The 18015-nt window shown below is 26.7% G+C and overlaps 1 protein-coding gene across 1 annotated transcript; it reads right to left on the bottom strand.

Moving 5' to 3' along the window:
• Positions 1–1007: 1007 nt before the first annotated feature.
• Positions 1008–18015, bottom strand: LOC114121920 (acetylcholine receptor subunit beta-like 2). Its single transcript, XM_027984436.2, is given in 13 exon segments — positions 1008–4356; positions 8377–8480; positions 8726–8832; positions 8999–9151; positions 9236–9411; positions 10292–10419; positions 12619–12775; positions 12877–13057; positions 13879–14033; positions 14112–14257; positions 15425–15565; positions 15568–15676; positions 17792–18015. Coding segments are annotated over 12 exon segments (1755 nt in total). The 5' UTR covers positions 15647–15676; positions 17792–18015; the 3' UTR covers positions 1008–4128.

Below are 18015 nucleotides of genomic sequence, written 5' to 3'. Positions count from 1 at the left end.
CACTCACTATATAATACATAATATATTGCATATACTACAATTATTGAATGACTGCGTATATGTATTCAATTTATTAAAATATATTTACATATTACATTAATTTAACATATAATATAATTAACTATAATTTTTAATTTTACTACATCACTTAAGCAAACCTTACAAACTATACATTATAATTTTAAAAGTATACAATAATAAAGTTTAAGTACAGTTTGTAATAATAACAATAATTAAGGTATTTAGTATAACATTTTTCAAAGATAGTTTAAAAGACATTTGTGTACAAAAAAAGGAATTAGCAGGTTAAATGCCTAATTAATATTTTGTACTCTGCAGAGTGTAGACAATTTAATGTAATTTTACGAATTCATTGAAAATATTAAAATATTATAATATGCTCGAACATCAAATTCTTAAGCGAGTATAATTACATAATAAGATATTTATAAAATTATATAGGAAATACTGTATTTGTTTATTCGCAGGTAAATAATAATTTAACACATAACTAACAATAATTTATCGTTATGAAAATTAGAATTATTTTAGGTTTTGATGACATTTAAAATAAATTATTTGAATGGATTGCTTTTTTTGTGAATAATTTGAGCTATAAAAAACTTCGACTCGACCGATTAATTAATTAATTTAAAAAGGACAGCAATAAATTGGATATATTCTATAAACCGTAATAACATAACGAAGAATACACACATAGATAGACTTCGGACACGTATAAAAAGTGTAAAAACGTTTAATCATTTAATATTATGAAAACCGTTTCGAAGACTTAGCACAATAATATACAACATTATTCATCCAATTCGACAGAAATCTGTAGATATTGAGCAGGGGATCCATCCGTATATCTAATACATACAGCTAGGCATGACACTTCAATTTGTTTCAGCCACTAGGATCACGTGGTATAACGGAAGACAGTAACGCGAAAGTCCATCATAATGCGATTACGATTGTTCGCAATTTTTATTTCTATTTATTTACTCTATTTTTATTTATAGTTTTTTTTTTTTTTTTAATATTTGTTATTATAATTTCTATGTTTTCTATAGTTTTATATTTTAAGATTTAATATAGTCAGTTTTATTTATAGGAAAATGAAAACAAACGTTCCGCGGAAATTAAAAATTTTAGTAACACACTGATATCAATTATAAAGAAAAAAAACGTACAAAAACTCATAAAAAGTAAATAACGACATACATACGCATTAGCGAAATACGATATTTATACGAGCACGATCGATTGACAAACGCGTAGTTAGCTACCATTCTTTATATGGTATATATAGGTACTATATTTACATACACTCGTCGAAGTATTATTAAATATATATCTAATAATAATAAATGTATAGTCTTTCGATAGATTGTTTGAGCAAACGTCAACGTTTCGTTTATGAATACGATGATGCATATATACTTTTTTTAAATAGGAATGTATACCTAATAATAATATTATTGTAATAAGTGTGTATTATATATTAGGTATGTATACTTTTAGAAAGTTGGCGTGTGCAAGTGGATAATAAAAATACATCAATATACAATATGATACACGTGTATAGTTGATTGTGCACATAATTAGATAATATTTATTGTAATTATTATGCGCTTTAAAGATTGCCGTAGGTCATAAACTTGTAAAGTTATAACGTATACCTACAGTAATTTCACAGGATACCAATGTCGGTATGAGTTATTATATGCGTATTATAAAGGTACCTATACGCTAAAAAAAATTACTTGAAAACACGATTTTATACTAGGTACTTATAAGCTATACTATCCGTTTTCATCTAACAGTATTTGTTTGTTTAATTTTTTTTCACCGATTGAGTTAATATATTTGTGTATGCGATCATCAATTAGGAACGATAAAAAATCTCTACGACTGTATCCATCGTCTCCGTTCTGAGTATGAGTATAACTATAGTGCATCACGCTGCAACTCACATATAAATACGAAAAATGCAAGCATAATATTATATTATATAAATATAAAATCATACATATTATATTATGTATAAAAACGCTCTTTGACCTCGAAACACGATCCCACTGTTCGTTTTAAGATGTATACATATGGTTTGCGAATAATTCGTGCTCCGTGTGGTGTTTTGAATGTTTATTATTATTGCAATAAACGACTGTATCGATGTTCGGGTAGAGGGGGTTTATCTGCCTTAAAAGGTCCTCTTAATGCAAAATAATAATGATGTATTTTTTTTAAGGAAATCATTGTAATACATATTCTATACATATAGGCAAGCATGGAGTATTAATCGGATGTTGATCTATATAATTCAGAGCTTGCATGTATTCTAATTGTTTTGATTATAATCGTACATTTTAGCAATCAATAATATCATGGTTTAGATTTCCATTTTAAGTCGTGTTCCATTCAATTATTATCAAAATTGAATGTTAATTGTGTATTATAATATTGCTGATGTAGTATTTAATTAATACAAGTAACTTAAAATCATAGTTATATACTCAATAAGGATTATCGAAACAGAGACTCTATACTCATACAGAAATTATAATTTATATTATGCCACTTTTATACGATTTGACCCTAAAGGTACAACAGCTCATTACTCACCACTAGAGAATATTTAAAAAGAAGCTCATAGAATTATTAAAAGACAAAAGGCAAACAACTCGAGGATTATTTTAGAGATATATCTCTTTAGAAGCATCAGACAAAAATAAACTTATTGAACATTTTGTGTATACTAGTTATCGTTAATCAGAAGAAACGAGGGTCCAATTTTTTCATCTCCGTGCTAAAAACACGATGGGTAGTTCAAAATTCATCATCTCAAGCTAAAACATATATATGTATACAACATGAGATGGCGACTTGAGTTCAAATGCGTTTGTAATATTGTATCGTCGGAAACTTATTTATTGATTACTCGAATAATATAATATGATCAAGTGTTTATCGCAACGCTATAGATACACGTTATTTTGGTAGTTTTAGGAAATATATAATTTAAACATTTGAATATTAAAAAAAAAAAAAATATTGATTTCTATAAAATATCACACGATCAGCTTTTTTATTGCTCATATATATATGTAATATAGAACACACATTATTCAATATAAATATTTTCCATACGACGACGAAATTCGTCGGGATTTGTTATATTCAATTTTCCCGCCTAACAATACTCCATAAACACAATAGTTGTATACACGCACTATCATACTGTCATAATATATATATATATAGTTATCATATTATACCTCTATAAGCATTAAACGTCTATATACGACGCGTGCGATTCTGTACGCCGCAGATTCCGCTCGTTTATTGTAATATTGTTTTGACGTATTGTATTTAACATAATAATATTATAACACGCACGTGTGTCTACACGGGTTTTTCAAAGTGTCCGATTGACAACGATTTGCGTACGTTAAAATAAAAAAAACAAAATAAACGTGTCCACGACGCGTGCGCAGGCTGAAACTATTTAAAGATACCACGTCCACAGGACTGGGAATAGGAAATGGTTTTTTATTTTCAGTTTTCACACGTAATAATTATTATATTTTATTAAATGCGTTCAGACGCGTTTAGATAACACGTCATGTTTAATGATTAATAACGGATAGGACATATAGCGTTCACGATATATCAACGAAAATATATATTAAATGGAGATGTGGTTATATTTCGTAAAAACGATGTTATATAGTATTGCTTTTCATCCGCGATATAAATTATATTATTCATGTAAAGCACCCGCCACGAAAGTTTAACAAATCGAAACCGTTCGGGGTCAGTGACTGGGGAGGGGGGGAGGTGTTAATTTTTTAAATCTTTCCATTCCTTATAATTTCACTCTAATAAGTTGTGCCGATGCAGTCGTCGCGTTTGACGGGTGGTGCGACTGCGAACACATGGCACTAACAGATATTTCGAGGATGATTTATATTCGCGATTGCAACGGAAGTGAATCATGTATTATATCGTTTATTCGGTATACCTATAATGACTTATGTATTATCTACGTATAAATGGTATGTACATATTATAATAATGAGCCTGCAACGGGATTTCAACGGATATCTATAAAATAATACTTTAATCGGCACCGTACGTGCGCTCGTAAAAGTCGATTTCGTGCGGCAGCGCCAGGTTGCTGCGGCGCCGGGGTATGCTAGACAGCTGGAAGTCGATGGGTTGCCGTTGGTCGTAAAGTGAGGGTGCCTGGAATATTATGGCACACGTTCCGACTATGCAGGCCAAAGTGAACACCCACAAGAAGAATCGGTCAAACACCATTGAAACGTACTTCCAGTCCTCGATCACCTGAAGTATTCATAAGTATTATAGTATATAAAGTTATATGTTTAAATCAAACTAGAAATAATATTATATTATATTTGCTAACTATATATTTTGCCCCGGTCTAGAAAATATAATAAACAAGTATGAAAAATTGTATACGCAGGAGTGCAGTATTTTAAACAGTAGTGATAAGTATCTCGCGAGATCAAATGTAAAATGTAAAATTGACCGATGTACCGAATTGGCTCCAGAAGTTTTACATGCTTTTACCTCACTTGCCATATCACATCTATACTTCAATGTTCATACTAGCCGAAGTAATTCAAGATTTTTACTTATCTAACTTCTATTTAACATAACATTAACAGAAGAGTAGATGACATTTTTTAAGTTTGTAGTATTAAAGTAACATTTTACTTTTAATTTAAGAAATTATTTGCAATATAAAATCATGTTTACCGTTTAAAAAATATTAAAATAATTATTAGTATATTAAGAAAATATATATTTATTCGAGTTGTTAGTATACACATACTTATATACTTAAATTACATGCATTATATTAAACTCTGCGATATAAATAATTATTATTGCCGTTGACACTTAAAATAAATTAGGTAAGTACGAGGATAAATGAATTAGATGATGTAAAAACGTTGACGAAATGATATGCCTTTGTTAATTTTCAATATCAACACCACTTCGAACAACGATTGTATCCTAATACATGATGGTGTATTTGTAAAAAAAATGTTATTATACCTATATAGTTCAAAATAATGTATATGATTAAAAATGTATGTGAGCGCGGAGGTGTTAATGAGTCACCAACTGTATGATTATTGTTTTTTTCCTTTTCTGTATTGCCGTTAATTATTATACAATTTTCTAGCATGCGCTAATATTTTAAATTATAATTAGGACCCAGATTTTTATATGAATGCATAATCGTTATTCTTCTACACTATTCAGATTAGAATAAATCTGATTAAATATATCTACAAAACTCGTACATTTTATAAAGTTATTACTATTTATTTATTTTTTTTTTTTTTTGTGTAATTAAGTAAAAATAAATATGAAATCATATTTCAAAATAGTAGAATATAAGTAACATATTTTTTAAAAAAAAAAACTTAAATTTTAATCAAAGCTTCATCACATTTTTATTTTAACGAACTATTGTGCTATTTTGAGTACATAATATAATCGCTTTATCAACTAGAAAAATTTAAAATTTTCTAAATTTTTTCAGGCAATACTATATTTAAAATTTGTTATAAATGTAATTTTAATTATTGTTTCATAATAAATTAATGAAAAAAAAATTTCTAATTTTCTAAGTATTTTATGTACCCATGAACATATGTGTTTTTCATATGCTCAAATATTTTTTTTTTTGTAATTATAAATTTTGATGAATATGTTTTTCATACTTTTGACATATTGTGTATATATTCTAAAATACTTTTTGCATAAAAATCCGGGGCTTAGTTATAACTTATAATATTATATAGTTATATTTTTGTATTTAACGGCTTTCAAATAACCTTTAAATATTATAACGATGTGTTTTTTTTAGCTTTCTCTAGTAATAAAAGCAATAACTTTTTATTTTTTTTTTTAGTTTAAATAGATATTGGGTTGTAAAAATGTGTTGTTTTTGAATTATACAATTTACCATTTTATATTTTAAGATTTTAACATTTAATACAACATTAATCGTATGATAAGCTAATCGTAATTCAACATTTTTTATGAAGATATTTAATAATTTCATAATTACAAGCGGTTATATGTATTATCTATAATATTTTTATTTGATTAAAATGTGGAATTTCGGCTTGAAATTGACATTTTAATAGGAATGAATACTATACTTAATATACAGGGTGATTCATCAGACATGCAACCCCTATTTTTCTTTTCATAATGAATTTATCCTAATGTTGACTTTTTAGAAATTTTAATTATACTCTAGTGGGCATAATGAATCATATTTTAAAATAGTTAAAAATCGAATGCAATCTTCAAATAACGTCCATGGAGTATCTTGAGCGAAATCAACCAACTTTTTTTTTTCAACTGAAAATTACTCTTTTTACTAATAAATTGTTTAATTAGATGACTTTTTAAAATATTGAGGTAAGTATCTAAATAGATATTCAAACGAGTAGTTAGGAATCTATATAACAATAAATTTGGATGGTATATGGGAATTAAATATAATGATTTGAAGGTTATATTAAGTAATTAATTAGTATATTAACATTTTAAAAATTGTAAAAACTGTCTGAGTAGTATATTTTATTTTAAGTACTAGATTAAATATGAACTATATTTTAAATCTATTTTTAAAGAATAGTACCTACTACCTACCTTTATCCTTATTATATACATTTAAAAAACTTAGAACTACTCGTTGGAATTTTGATTTAGAAACATTTAAAATAAAATAACTAACTTCACAATTTACTGAAAAAAGTAAGTTTTCATTTGAAGAAAAAAAGGGTATTGAATACACTTTAAATTGTCGAAAATCCTCAGCACAATAGATTCTGCTAAATGGAGATACCGGTTAATTAAGAAAACCGCTTAATTGGGGAAATTCTACAATTACTAATATAAATTAATGGTTCTAATGTAAATATTCACCATTTGTCCAGATCATGAAACCGGATATATTTTTATTAAATATATTTTATTGATTATATCGATAATATGTTAATATTCTTTATCAAATAAAAATAGATAACATCAGTTTTTTCATCAAATATCCGTAGCGTTGGGATTGGAGTTGGACAAACGAATTAATATATATATACATTATAATGTATACGAATTGTATTTGAAAATATGAACTCCATTTATACAATTAAAATTTCAAAAATCAGAAATAAAATGAATTGATTATTAAAGGGAAAATGTGAGGTATTATTGATCGGTAAATTGCCTTGTGTATTGAAAATATAAACGTTTTATAAAACATCGAGTGTAAAAAGTGTATAAAGTGTATGAATAAACTATCAAATTATAATAAAGTGTTACCATTGCATAATATACTTTTTATATTTACTTACGTTAAGTCATATCGCATATTATAATTGCTCGTATGATATTTGTAAGTACATATTTATTAATCGATCATCGATTATCGATGCATATATTATTAAATTAAATTAAAAATAAAATTAATAGCAAATCAGTATGGAATTTGAAAAAATTGAATTTATAATTGCTTTCTTTTGGTAATTATCACTAATAATATAATGCCTTTAACGGATTAGCTATAAAATTAAAGTAGTACGAGTATATTTTAGTTTTATAGCTAAATTCAGTTCCAAAACAACTATAAAACTAATACAAATTTAAATTATAAACATGCTATTGTAACTATATAACTAGTAGGTAATCAAACTGTTTTACACAGTGTATAATTGATTGATTTTTTTAAATGTTAAAGACAGGAAATTAAAATTAAGTTGAAATTCGAGCTAATATATATTATAGTAAAGAATAAATTAACATAATACCTAAACCTAATAACTAATAAGAGTATTATTAATAATTTATTATAACCGAATAAATTTATAAAAATTATCTTATGTTTTGTTAAATTGTTAAACACATAATTTGTTTTAAATGAAATACGAAATCATGCAATAGTTTACTATTTAGATAATTTAAATAATATACAGATATTCTGTATGTTTATTATAATATAAATTTTCGATGGACTTAAACATTTTTTATGGTTAATACCTATAACGAGTGTAAGTTAGTATGAAGATAAATGAAGATAAAGTATAACATGGATAATGGATATACCTACTGATTACAAATTTTTTATTTTTTTAAATGTAAAAACCCTACATAGTATATTTGCATTTCTATATTATAATTATTATTATGTGATTCATGCGTTTATATAATACGAACATTAAAGAACTTGAAACTAATAAAAGCCATTAACCTATTTGAATATTGTATAATGTATAATTAAATTAATATTTGATTACCTATTATATTCTATTCATTTACCTCTTTATCTTTGTCTGCGTCTTTGATATGTTGAGCAATATAACAGACCCCTTGTAAAGCCTTGAGTAAATCAGGGGACATTGTCTTTGGCATTACATTCTCCGCTATAGAAATATCATAATTATTTTTTATTAGTCGTTGTATAAGTATACATTTCATAGTATACGCATACTAGTCATACTACGAATTTATAATGGACTACAAATATAAAATATTGTTTATGTTATAATATATCGTAGTATTTATTTATAATTTTCTACTAATAGTGAGCAAATAAGTAAATAAAACTATAGGTAGAGATTAAAGGTAGCTATTAAAATATTCATCGAATTACTGTATAATGACTTACGGTAATTGTGAGGCTGTACTGACTGAATTTTTTTGAAGGACCAGTGTCTCTGGGTCAAAGATGGAGGCTTCTGATCTGTACCACCACTATCACTTATACTGTCTCGACTGTGGATTATAATAATTTTATAAATTATTATATCAGTTATAACTATACTAAACATGTGACTGCACATCCGTCACAATCAAGACATTTCACACGTTCAATTATTGATAAAACTGTTTTAAAATTAAGTATATAATATTATATATTTTATATAACTTGACCAGATACCTGTAGTCTAGTTCGTTGAAGTAACCGGGTGAGCTTTGGAATCCATCGTTGGTCATCAGCGAATATGGCGGTCTACGCATCATAAGTATCTGTGGCATCATGTGCAGAAACACGGTCCTCACCCAAGGCGACAAGGTATGAGTTGATGGTGACCTTTGGGAGATTCAATTTGATTAATAATCACCTAACGTAATATTATACATAGAAATAAGATTTGCACAATAAACGCACACTTACCGGAAATGGATGTTTAACACGACCACGGTCATACCGATCGACATAGACACTAGAACCATGGTAAACAATAAGTACTTGCCAAGGAGTGGAACGGCCAGTGATGTCGGGGGGATGATCTCGGCTAGCAGCAAGAAGAACACTGTCAACGACACTAGTATATTACTGCACAGAGTCACCTGAAGTATATAAAAAATTACGAAATATTATCACAGTAATCATTCGTAGTATTAGGAGTAGGTAAGTTAAATTTTTATAACAGTTAATTCGTTATAAAATACATCTCTTCGTACACTATTGTATTGTTTATAATAAATGTATTACATTTTTTAAGTTACATTTGTTAGTGTTCCAAAAATCAGTTACCCTTTAAGTACGTTTTATATCTTTATTAAATATACCTCCTTAGTTCTTAGTATATGAAACTTATGCTATGTTTTTACTTATTTAATTTGGTTTGTAAGAAACCTAATACACAAGGACCTTCAAATTTAAAATCTTCAAGACAAGACCACATAAAAACCTTGGCCAAAAGTTTCTTTATGTATATATACACAAGTGACAAGTCAACAGATTCAATACACTTCCATCTCAATATATAATATCACCACTTACACGACGCCTTCAACGCTGACGTTCTCATGACTTGATTACTAAAGAACCATTCCAGTGTTTAGTATTAATTCGCTTACTAAACCACTATAATTTAAAAATGTATTTATTTATCGCACTTAGTAAGCCAAAACATGTATTATGTATATTTATTTGTTTATTATCATTAGATATAGACAACACAAGCTAGAGATATCTTATTTTCAATAAAAATAAAAATTTAATTTATTTTAATTTAATTTAATTTATACTAAATAGTGAATTTATATACTACTATTTTAATCGATCTAAAATAATAATTTAGCGATTTAAAAAACAGTTTCAAGTATACAATTTTGAGCTAGTTGATGTGTCCTATAAATTGTATATAAATTGTATTGTTTTTAACTGAAAAAATTAATTTTTTTCTAAAGCTATTAAAAATACGTCTATAAAACGGTTTATTACCTTTTCACCAGAGTCAGATGGCAAATAGAACACTAACACCGTCATGAATGTCAATCCAACGCATGGGATGATCAGATTAACTGTGTAGAACAAAGTCTTGCGTCGCATTTTAATATTGAACGTTATGTCTGAAAAAATTTCCATAACGTATATAATTATTTACTATACATATAACAATATAACGTATTTACTAATAACATTTTCAAAATGTTAGATAACTTTTAAATTTTTTTATAATATGAACCTATTTACAACATTCTACGGTAAGTTGGTATTGATTTATAAGTTGATGATAACTTATAATATTATATTAAATAATATTATAATTCTTATTATCTATATTTTATAGGTATTTGTTTTTTTATTGACAAAAATTAGTTTAACCTATACCCTATTATAATAGAAAAATATATTACTATCTTTTTCTAATATAAAATAAGTAATAAGATAACTTTATAATATAAGCAGACTGACCGTCTCCACTTAGAAACGTTTTTTGTATGCAATAATTTATCATTAAATTCAAATGTAACGCACATAACGTGACCTATATTCATAGTGAAAAAGTTCATTTGATGCCTACTAACGTAATACGTTTTAATTTATTAAGGATTTATTTTAAAAAACCGTAAATAAAAATGCATTTTCTTATGTATTTGTACTACACATAGGATTTTGCCTTATTTAGGTATTTGAAACTTATTGTTTTTAAATTTAAAAAATTACTTTATCATGTATTACCGTAATACCTAGATTTACTGACATTCAGTAGATAAAACATTGTCTTCAATAATTGAATTATGCATTATCTTTGTATATCTATACAGTTTGCTTCACTTACGGTATACCTAAACTAAAGAGTTTTCGCCTCTGACAATATTTTTTATCTCATAAATAAATAATATTTGTCAATTGTATGGAATATTTGAAAATTAGTCCATCTTCATTTTCAAGTGTGTAAATAATTGAATATCCTTGGAAATAACATTTTTTTTTTAATATCAATAGTATTATCATAGTTGAGTATATAAATTTATAAGGAATAAGCAGTATATATTGGTAGTAGACATTAGTACTCGATATTACTCAATACCAGTCGATGTTAGTAAACCAAAAAATGAAATAGGTATTTAAAGTTTAATATAATATTAATATATAATACTACCTACTGAATAAAATATTAGTTTCTCGCAGTTATTTTGTTTTCAAATAATACGTGATTATTAAAAAAAAAATAAGTTTTAGTTTATCAATATTATTTCCTACACAACTAAACGTCTACACAAACCCACAACAAAAATGTCATTAAATTATCACAATGACGCATTTGTAAATAATAATCAAGTATTGACGAAAAATTAGGACGTCATAAAATATAATTTATGATAATGGATTGAGATATTTTTATCGAACTAAAATATTGAATTGGTAATTTTAAGGTTTTTTATAGTGGCCAAATATATTATATATTATTTCGTATACACAGATTTATTATTAATACAGATAATGCAGAAACGTATAATATTATAAATATTGTATTTACTTGTAAATGTTTAAAATATGATAATATTATACTCCAAGGAACTCCAAGTCTAGAAAATTCTATGATCTAGTGATCTTCTATACATCTTACTTTTTAGTTTCTGTTAACATTAATACTAGTAAAAAATGACAATGCCACTATTGATGAAACAATATCAGTTATTAAAATTAAAAGTATTATATCCATTTGAGGTTGATTGGCCAATGTTCAAAAATCTTAAGACCGCCATTATAACGACAACAGTAAGTACTTTAGTTCAGAGAGCGAAAGTTGTTCTTAATGTTAGACATTTAATCACTTATTATTCCATGTATGATGTAAAACATGATATTATTTATTATACATATAAATTATCAGTATATTCAGCATTTTTATTTTATGACAGTTGTAGTATTGTACATGCGTAAACCTACTAAAAATTGATGTCTCTCAAATATAGGTAGATAAATACCTTGTTGCCTTGGCGCAATCGCCGAGTACAATATTACATTTTATCAAGACATAGATATTGGTATTAAGTACTATTCATTTATATGAACAACTTGCCATATACCTGTCATATTATAAACATAACTCATAAAGTCCGAATCATTGTATCAATGTAAAAATTCATATAACACGTCATAATATTATGTTGATATATTTACGGTGCACCATAATATGGGTAAATGGGTATGGGTGTGGTTGCATCTTACTTAAATAATAAAATATACTTTCTTCATATATTTGACTATATTTACACGATTTACATAAAAAAATTCAATAATATTGTGCTTTAATTCACCTGTATATGATTCGGAGCAACAGGAATAGAATTCTTCGTTCCTGATTGCAGGGACTTCGAGTAAATCCCATTCGACGGATAAATAGAATTCGCTTAGATCGATGCCAACGTCCACACGGTTTCTGCCCTGCGATTGATCGATATGTCTCAAGTCTACCTGTACGATTTAGCGAAAAGTTACGGTTAGACTGACTTGTCCATCACTATTTTAGTATACCTATTAACAATATTAACATTATTGAATAGGTAACTACTTACCTGATTTCCGTTATAAGTCCACGAACCGAACATCATGTAACAGTTCTGTTCGTCAAAAGGAAAGTACAGGACGTTTATCTCGCAGTACGATTTGTAGATAGCTGGAGGTGACCATAATACTTCGCCGGTATACTTGAGCACAGCTTTTGTCATTAGGGTAACTTCGTAATTCCCGTCAGCACTACGCAGTATAAATATAAAATAGTTATTCTCAAACTTGAAAAACATCTTATTTTATTAGTTGTCAAATTTACTAGATTTACGAGTGAAATAATCAAAACTGTTATATGCCATTTAAATACTCAGATACGCACATTTTTTTCTACGCTTTTGTATCCCCCTTTTAACTGGAGTAATTATTATTATTAGGACAATTTGGTCTAGAATTTAGAATCAGTGGGTCAATAACGGGTCTAGCAGTTAATTATTAAAAAAATATAAGTTATAACCGTATTATACTGCTTCTATAATAAGTATATTAATTATTTTTATTATTATTATAAAATTATGATAACAAATTTAGTAGCATTAAAATTAATTTAAATTTTCTCCATAATTTAAGTACTTTAATACAGCTCTACGAAAACAAACCCAAGGTCAAACGAACATTCCATAGAAAAATAAACAATAGAAAATATAAATACCTATCATACGATATTACATAAACTAATCAATATATATAATATCTATTTTATATATACTTCTATTATACAGTTAATAAACGCATTTAAATTGGAATTTTTACTAAAAATATTATGTAAACACTAAATGTCAATGAAATATTATCCACCCACAATTGGTTGTTCGTTAGACATCTAGACTCATCTGTGTGATTGTTGGCAACAATTACAGCTCGTTTACGTAATAAATCATGAAACTAAAAATTATTTGTGAAGATTTATGAACGACAATAGTGTTAAGATATTTTTAGTACATCTTTATAAATAATTTAATTATTTTGGTGTTTACGAATTTTATGGCAATGTTAAGTAAACGATTTACTTGTTAAACAAAACTATGTCTGGCAACCAAATATGATCCGAAGGTACGTATAATCTGTCTAAGCCACCATAGTCTTTGGGATCCCATTTCAAATTGCAGTCAAACCATTTCTGGATCAACCACACGCTCGTTGTCATCACTTGACTTTTAAGATTCTATAAAAAAAAAAAAAAAAAATGTGTTGAAATACATGTTAAATTAACAATAGTAATATCCGTCGTCAAATCCATTACCATTTCGGTTAACTGAGTAAGTTTTAAACCCATCCAAACAGTCAAATTCTCTGAATGGTTTTGGACTGGCCTGATCAACCGATTGTAATTGCTTAAAAGGTCATCGAACAGATGTTTTTTGTAAGGATTTCCTTCAAACTTCGTATCTAATTACATTTTAAAATAATTAAAAATGCGGATCAATTAATAATATATAGACATAATTTATATAATTGATTGAAAATTAATTACATTATTTCAACAAATAAAAATCAAATAATTACCAAAAACGATCATTTTAATTAGCATCATTTACCGAGAATAATATTTAAAAAAAAAAAGAAATATCTACCTACAGTTTATAATATTATGGAAACTAGCAAAAACTGTTGTTCATCTGGTACTTATATAATCATTAAACTAGTAATAATTATTATGATCTATTAATAATAATTAATAATATAACATTATCGATTAATTTATTAACTCCTAGATTCATAAACGTAATTTTTAGGGTGGAAAACATTGAAGAACCTTCAATAATCAATTTAGCTCGTCCAAAAATACTATATTACTATGTATATTATTTAATAATGTGTATGTCTTGGAGGGAAAGCGATCACGAGTCTGTGTCGGTAGAATACAATTTCTAGCTTCTTGTAATCAAAAATTTAAATTACATCCATACTTGGATTATAGTATTTATAAGTACGTTTTTTTATAATGTAATTTTATCAAGTGATAAGGTTTCACTATCCCTTCAACATAACAAAACGACAATCGATTTTTGCTTATACTTGGATATTATTATTAGGTGTAATGTGTTATACACGTTACGGTATTACGCAACAGTATAAAATTATTGGCTTAACACGTTATCAATTTATCATTAAATTCGTATATGTAATATGTATATAAAAATCTAAGGATGTGTAAGACATAACACGCCAGTATCTACTATCTGTGAGCCTAACTCATATACTACAATTAAACGAATCAATGTATTAACTAGACTAAGGTACTATACGAGTGAAATTAATCGAATTCCATTGGACGAGTAGAATACCACAAATAAATAGCATACATGAACCAATGTACCTATACCTACCTACTATTGAGTTATAGAACATAATTTAAATAGTTAAAGAATCATAGTGGTGTGTTCAATAATTGTTTGAATTTTAAAATGTAAATGATTTAATTTTAAATACTCTTTCAACACATTAGCACCTACACAATCGTTTTTGCTCATACTATTTACGTCTACACATCAAACATAATGGAATACAGGTCTTGTTCGTTATACACGTAGGTAATATCAATGTTTTACTTACTGTTAGTCGCGAAATCACAATAGCTGAGAGGTAATAGTAACGGGAGGATATATAAAATATTCATTTCGACGTTGTTAAAAACTAAAACACGGCACAGGAAGTTCACTAAACGTTTACAGTGGAAGACCAACTTACATTTTACGTCAGCTGCTCGTACTTTTCGCGCAATGCTAGAAAATCAATAACCACGCCCTCACGTCTCCAGCTTCCACCCCGTTCCATGGAAAATTCGAACGGACCCGTACGGCCACACTGAAACACACAATTACATATTATTTCTTTCGTTTACTTCTACATTATTGTATTGTCAAAACTTGATTCAAATTCCAACAGACAACAATACTTATTATTAAATTAAAAATTACAATAAAATGTGTACAATATATTGAACGAATTTAATTCGTTTTAAACCATATATTACATAGTTGCTATATTTCGTGATTTATAAAAGTCGAATGTCCATCATATTATTCAAATATAAAATAATATTAACATTTAACTCATTTTAATATTTTATATGCTATATTATCGAACGTTATATAAAATATATAGGTACTATACGCTATACTCTTGTGTAATATCTTGAAAGTACAATTACCCTAAATAATTGTTGAACTACATTATTATTATTATTATTATTATTATTATTATATTATATACCTATAAATACATATTACATATATTTAATATGATAATATAATATTATGTAATTTTCGTAGATAATGTTGAAAATTGTATATACTTTAAACTTAATTATAAGTTATAACTGTAAACAATATGGTCACTTACATATTATATGTAAGCAATATATTATTTTAGTCTAAAAATATATTACTATTTGTTATTAAAATAACCCTTAAAAATAGTTTTTATTTAAATAAAAATAAAATGGAATAGGTATAATAATTCATTTATAAAATATTCTAATAAATATATAATATATAATATGTACTCGAATGTATATTATATTGAACGTTTCCCAGTATTGTAGTACAATACTCTTACTAACCTTTCCAGTGTATTGGAAATGTCCATGTTAATTTTAGAAAACCTGATATACCTGTAATACCGGTGCAATGAAAAATTGAAAATTCTAGATAAATGTTCAAGTTTCAAAATGTGTTACCGCATCACATAGGTACTGCAGTATACAAGTCAGAATCTCGTTTCTATAATAGTCGGCTTAAAGCACTTTAACAAACCAAACTTTCAATGCCTTGCCATCACCTTCATGATTATTTACGATTAATTGTGTTCATGTCATACAGGTACCTATATTTATTATGACACTCAATATATAGTACATTCACGTGTTTGTAAATTCAAAACATGTAAAAAAAATAATTTTATATTATTGTAATTATAATTAATTATTAACAATAATTTAAAATTATTATATATAAATATTCAAATATTCAAAACACGCTCTTGACTTTATTGTATAATGTATACTGACACGTAAGTAGGTACATGGTGCATAATATATTATAATTCAAAAAAGGTAAAATAAAAAACTATGTACATATATTATTATATTAATATATATACATTATGCATATATATATATATAAACTTAAATGTTTAGTAAAATATAATTGTTGAATCAAACCACAAATAGGTATAAATAAATAATTCACAATTGTATAATCATGGCAAAAATGTAAAAGTGGTGTGTACGTGACAGTGATTTATATTTTGGCAAAAACTATACATATAAATCAGGGGTCGGGAACCTGCAATTCTTTTAAGAATGAAATCTGCAGCTCTTTGAAGTATGAATCCATATTGAGATCCATAAAGCATAACTTAAAATTCGATTTTATTATAACAAAATAAAGTTTATCTAAATTTTAGACTAATTTTTTTTAATGCTTACCAATTAATTCCATATGAAATATATAAGTAGTCATTTTTGAACTATGTTTTTTTTATTTTAATTAATACTGCACTTTATAATTAATCATGATTTTTAAATTATTAAAGAAAATAGTTTATTTACACGAAAAAGTGGTTCCTTCAGTACCTCTTGCTATAAATAATATTATAGACGATATTTACAATCATTTTAAAATATATAAATAATGCAATAGATAAATATATTTTAACAAAGTAATTAGTATAGTTTAGATCGGTGAAGTAAAATATACCGAGATCACTGAACGTTATATAGTAACGTAAACATAAGAGAATAAGATAAATTAATGTTGAATTGCTAAATATAGCTAATATTTGATAAGACTAAACGTCTGAGGGATTTTTTTCGAGGTCGTGTACTCGAAAATTGTATCAAGTACGCCGTGTAATAAAACGTGTAGGTACATGTATAAACTTTAATATTAATGCAAAGTATATAATAATTATATGTACCTTATACCTATGGCCCGCAGCTGTCTATTTGTTGTAGTATAGTAAGGTAACACAAATTAAAAACTCCATCGCACAAATCCAAATAAATGCAACACTGATTTAGCTCATTAAAAAGAGGTTCAATTGTCGCTTGCAAGACACAGTGTTGAGAGGTGTTGTTAAATGGCTGATGCTTATGCACAGACGAAAGAAACGACACGGTCACGAAGACCAGAGGACAGAGA

Source organism: Aphis gossypii, chromosome 2 (assembly GCF_020184175.1).
Source record: "Aphis gossypii isolate Hap1 chromosome 2, ASM2018417v2, whole genome shotgun sequence".
Taxonomy (NCBI): domain Eukaryota; kingdom Metazoa; phylum Arthropoda; class Insecta; order Hemiptera; family Aphididae; genus Aphis; species Aphis gossypii.
The sequence above is the reverse complement of the archived record's forward strand: the minus strand, read 5'-3'. Positions and strand labels throughout refer to the sequence as shown.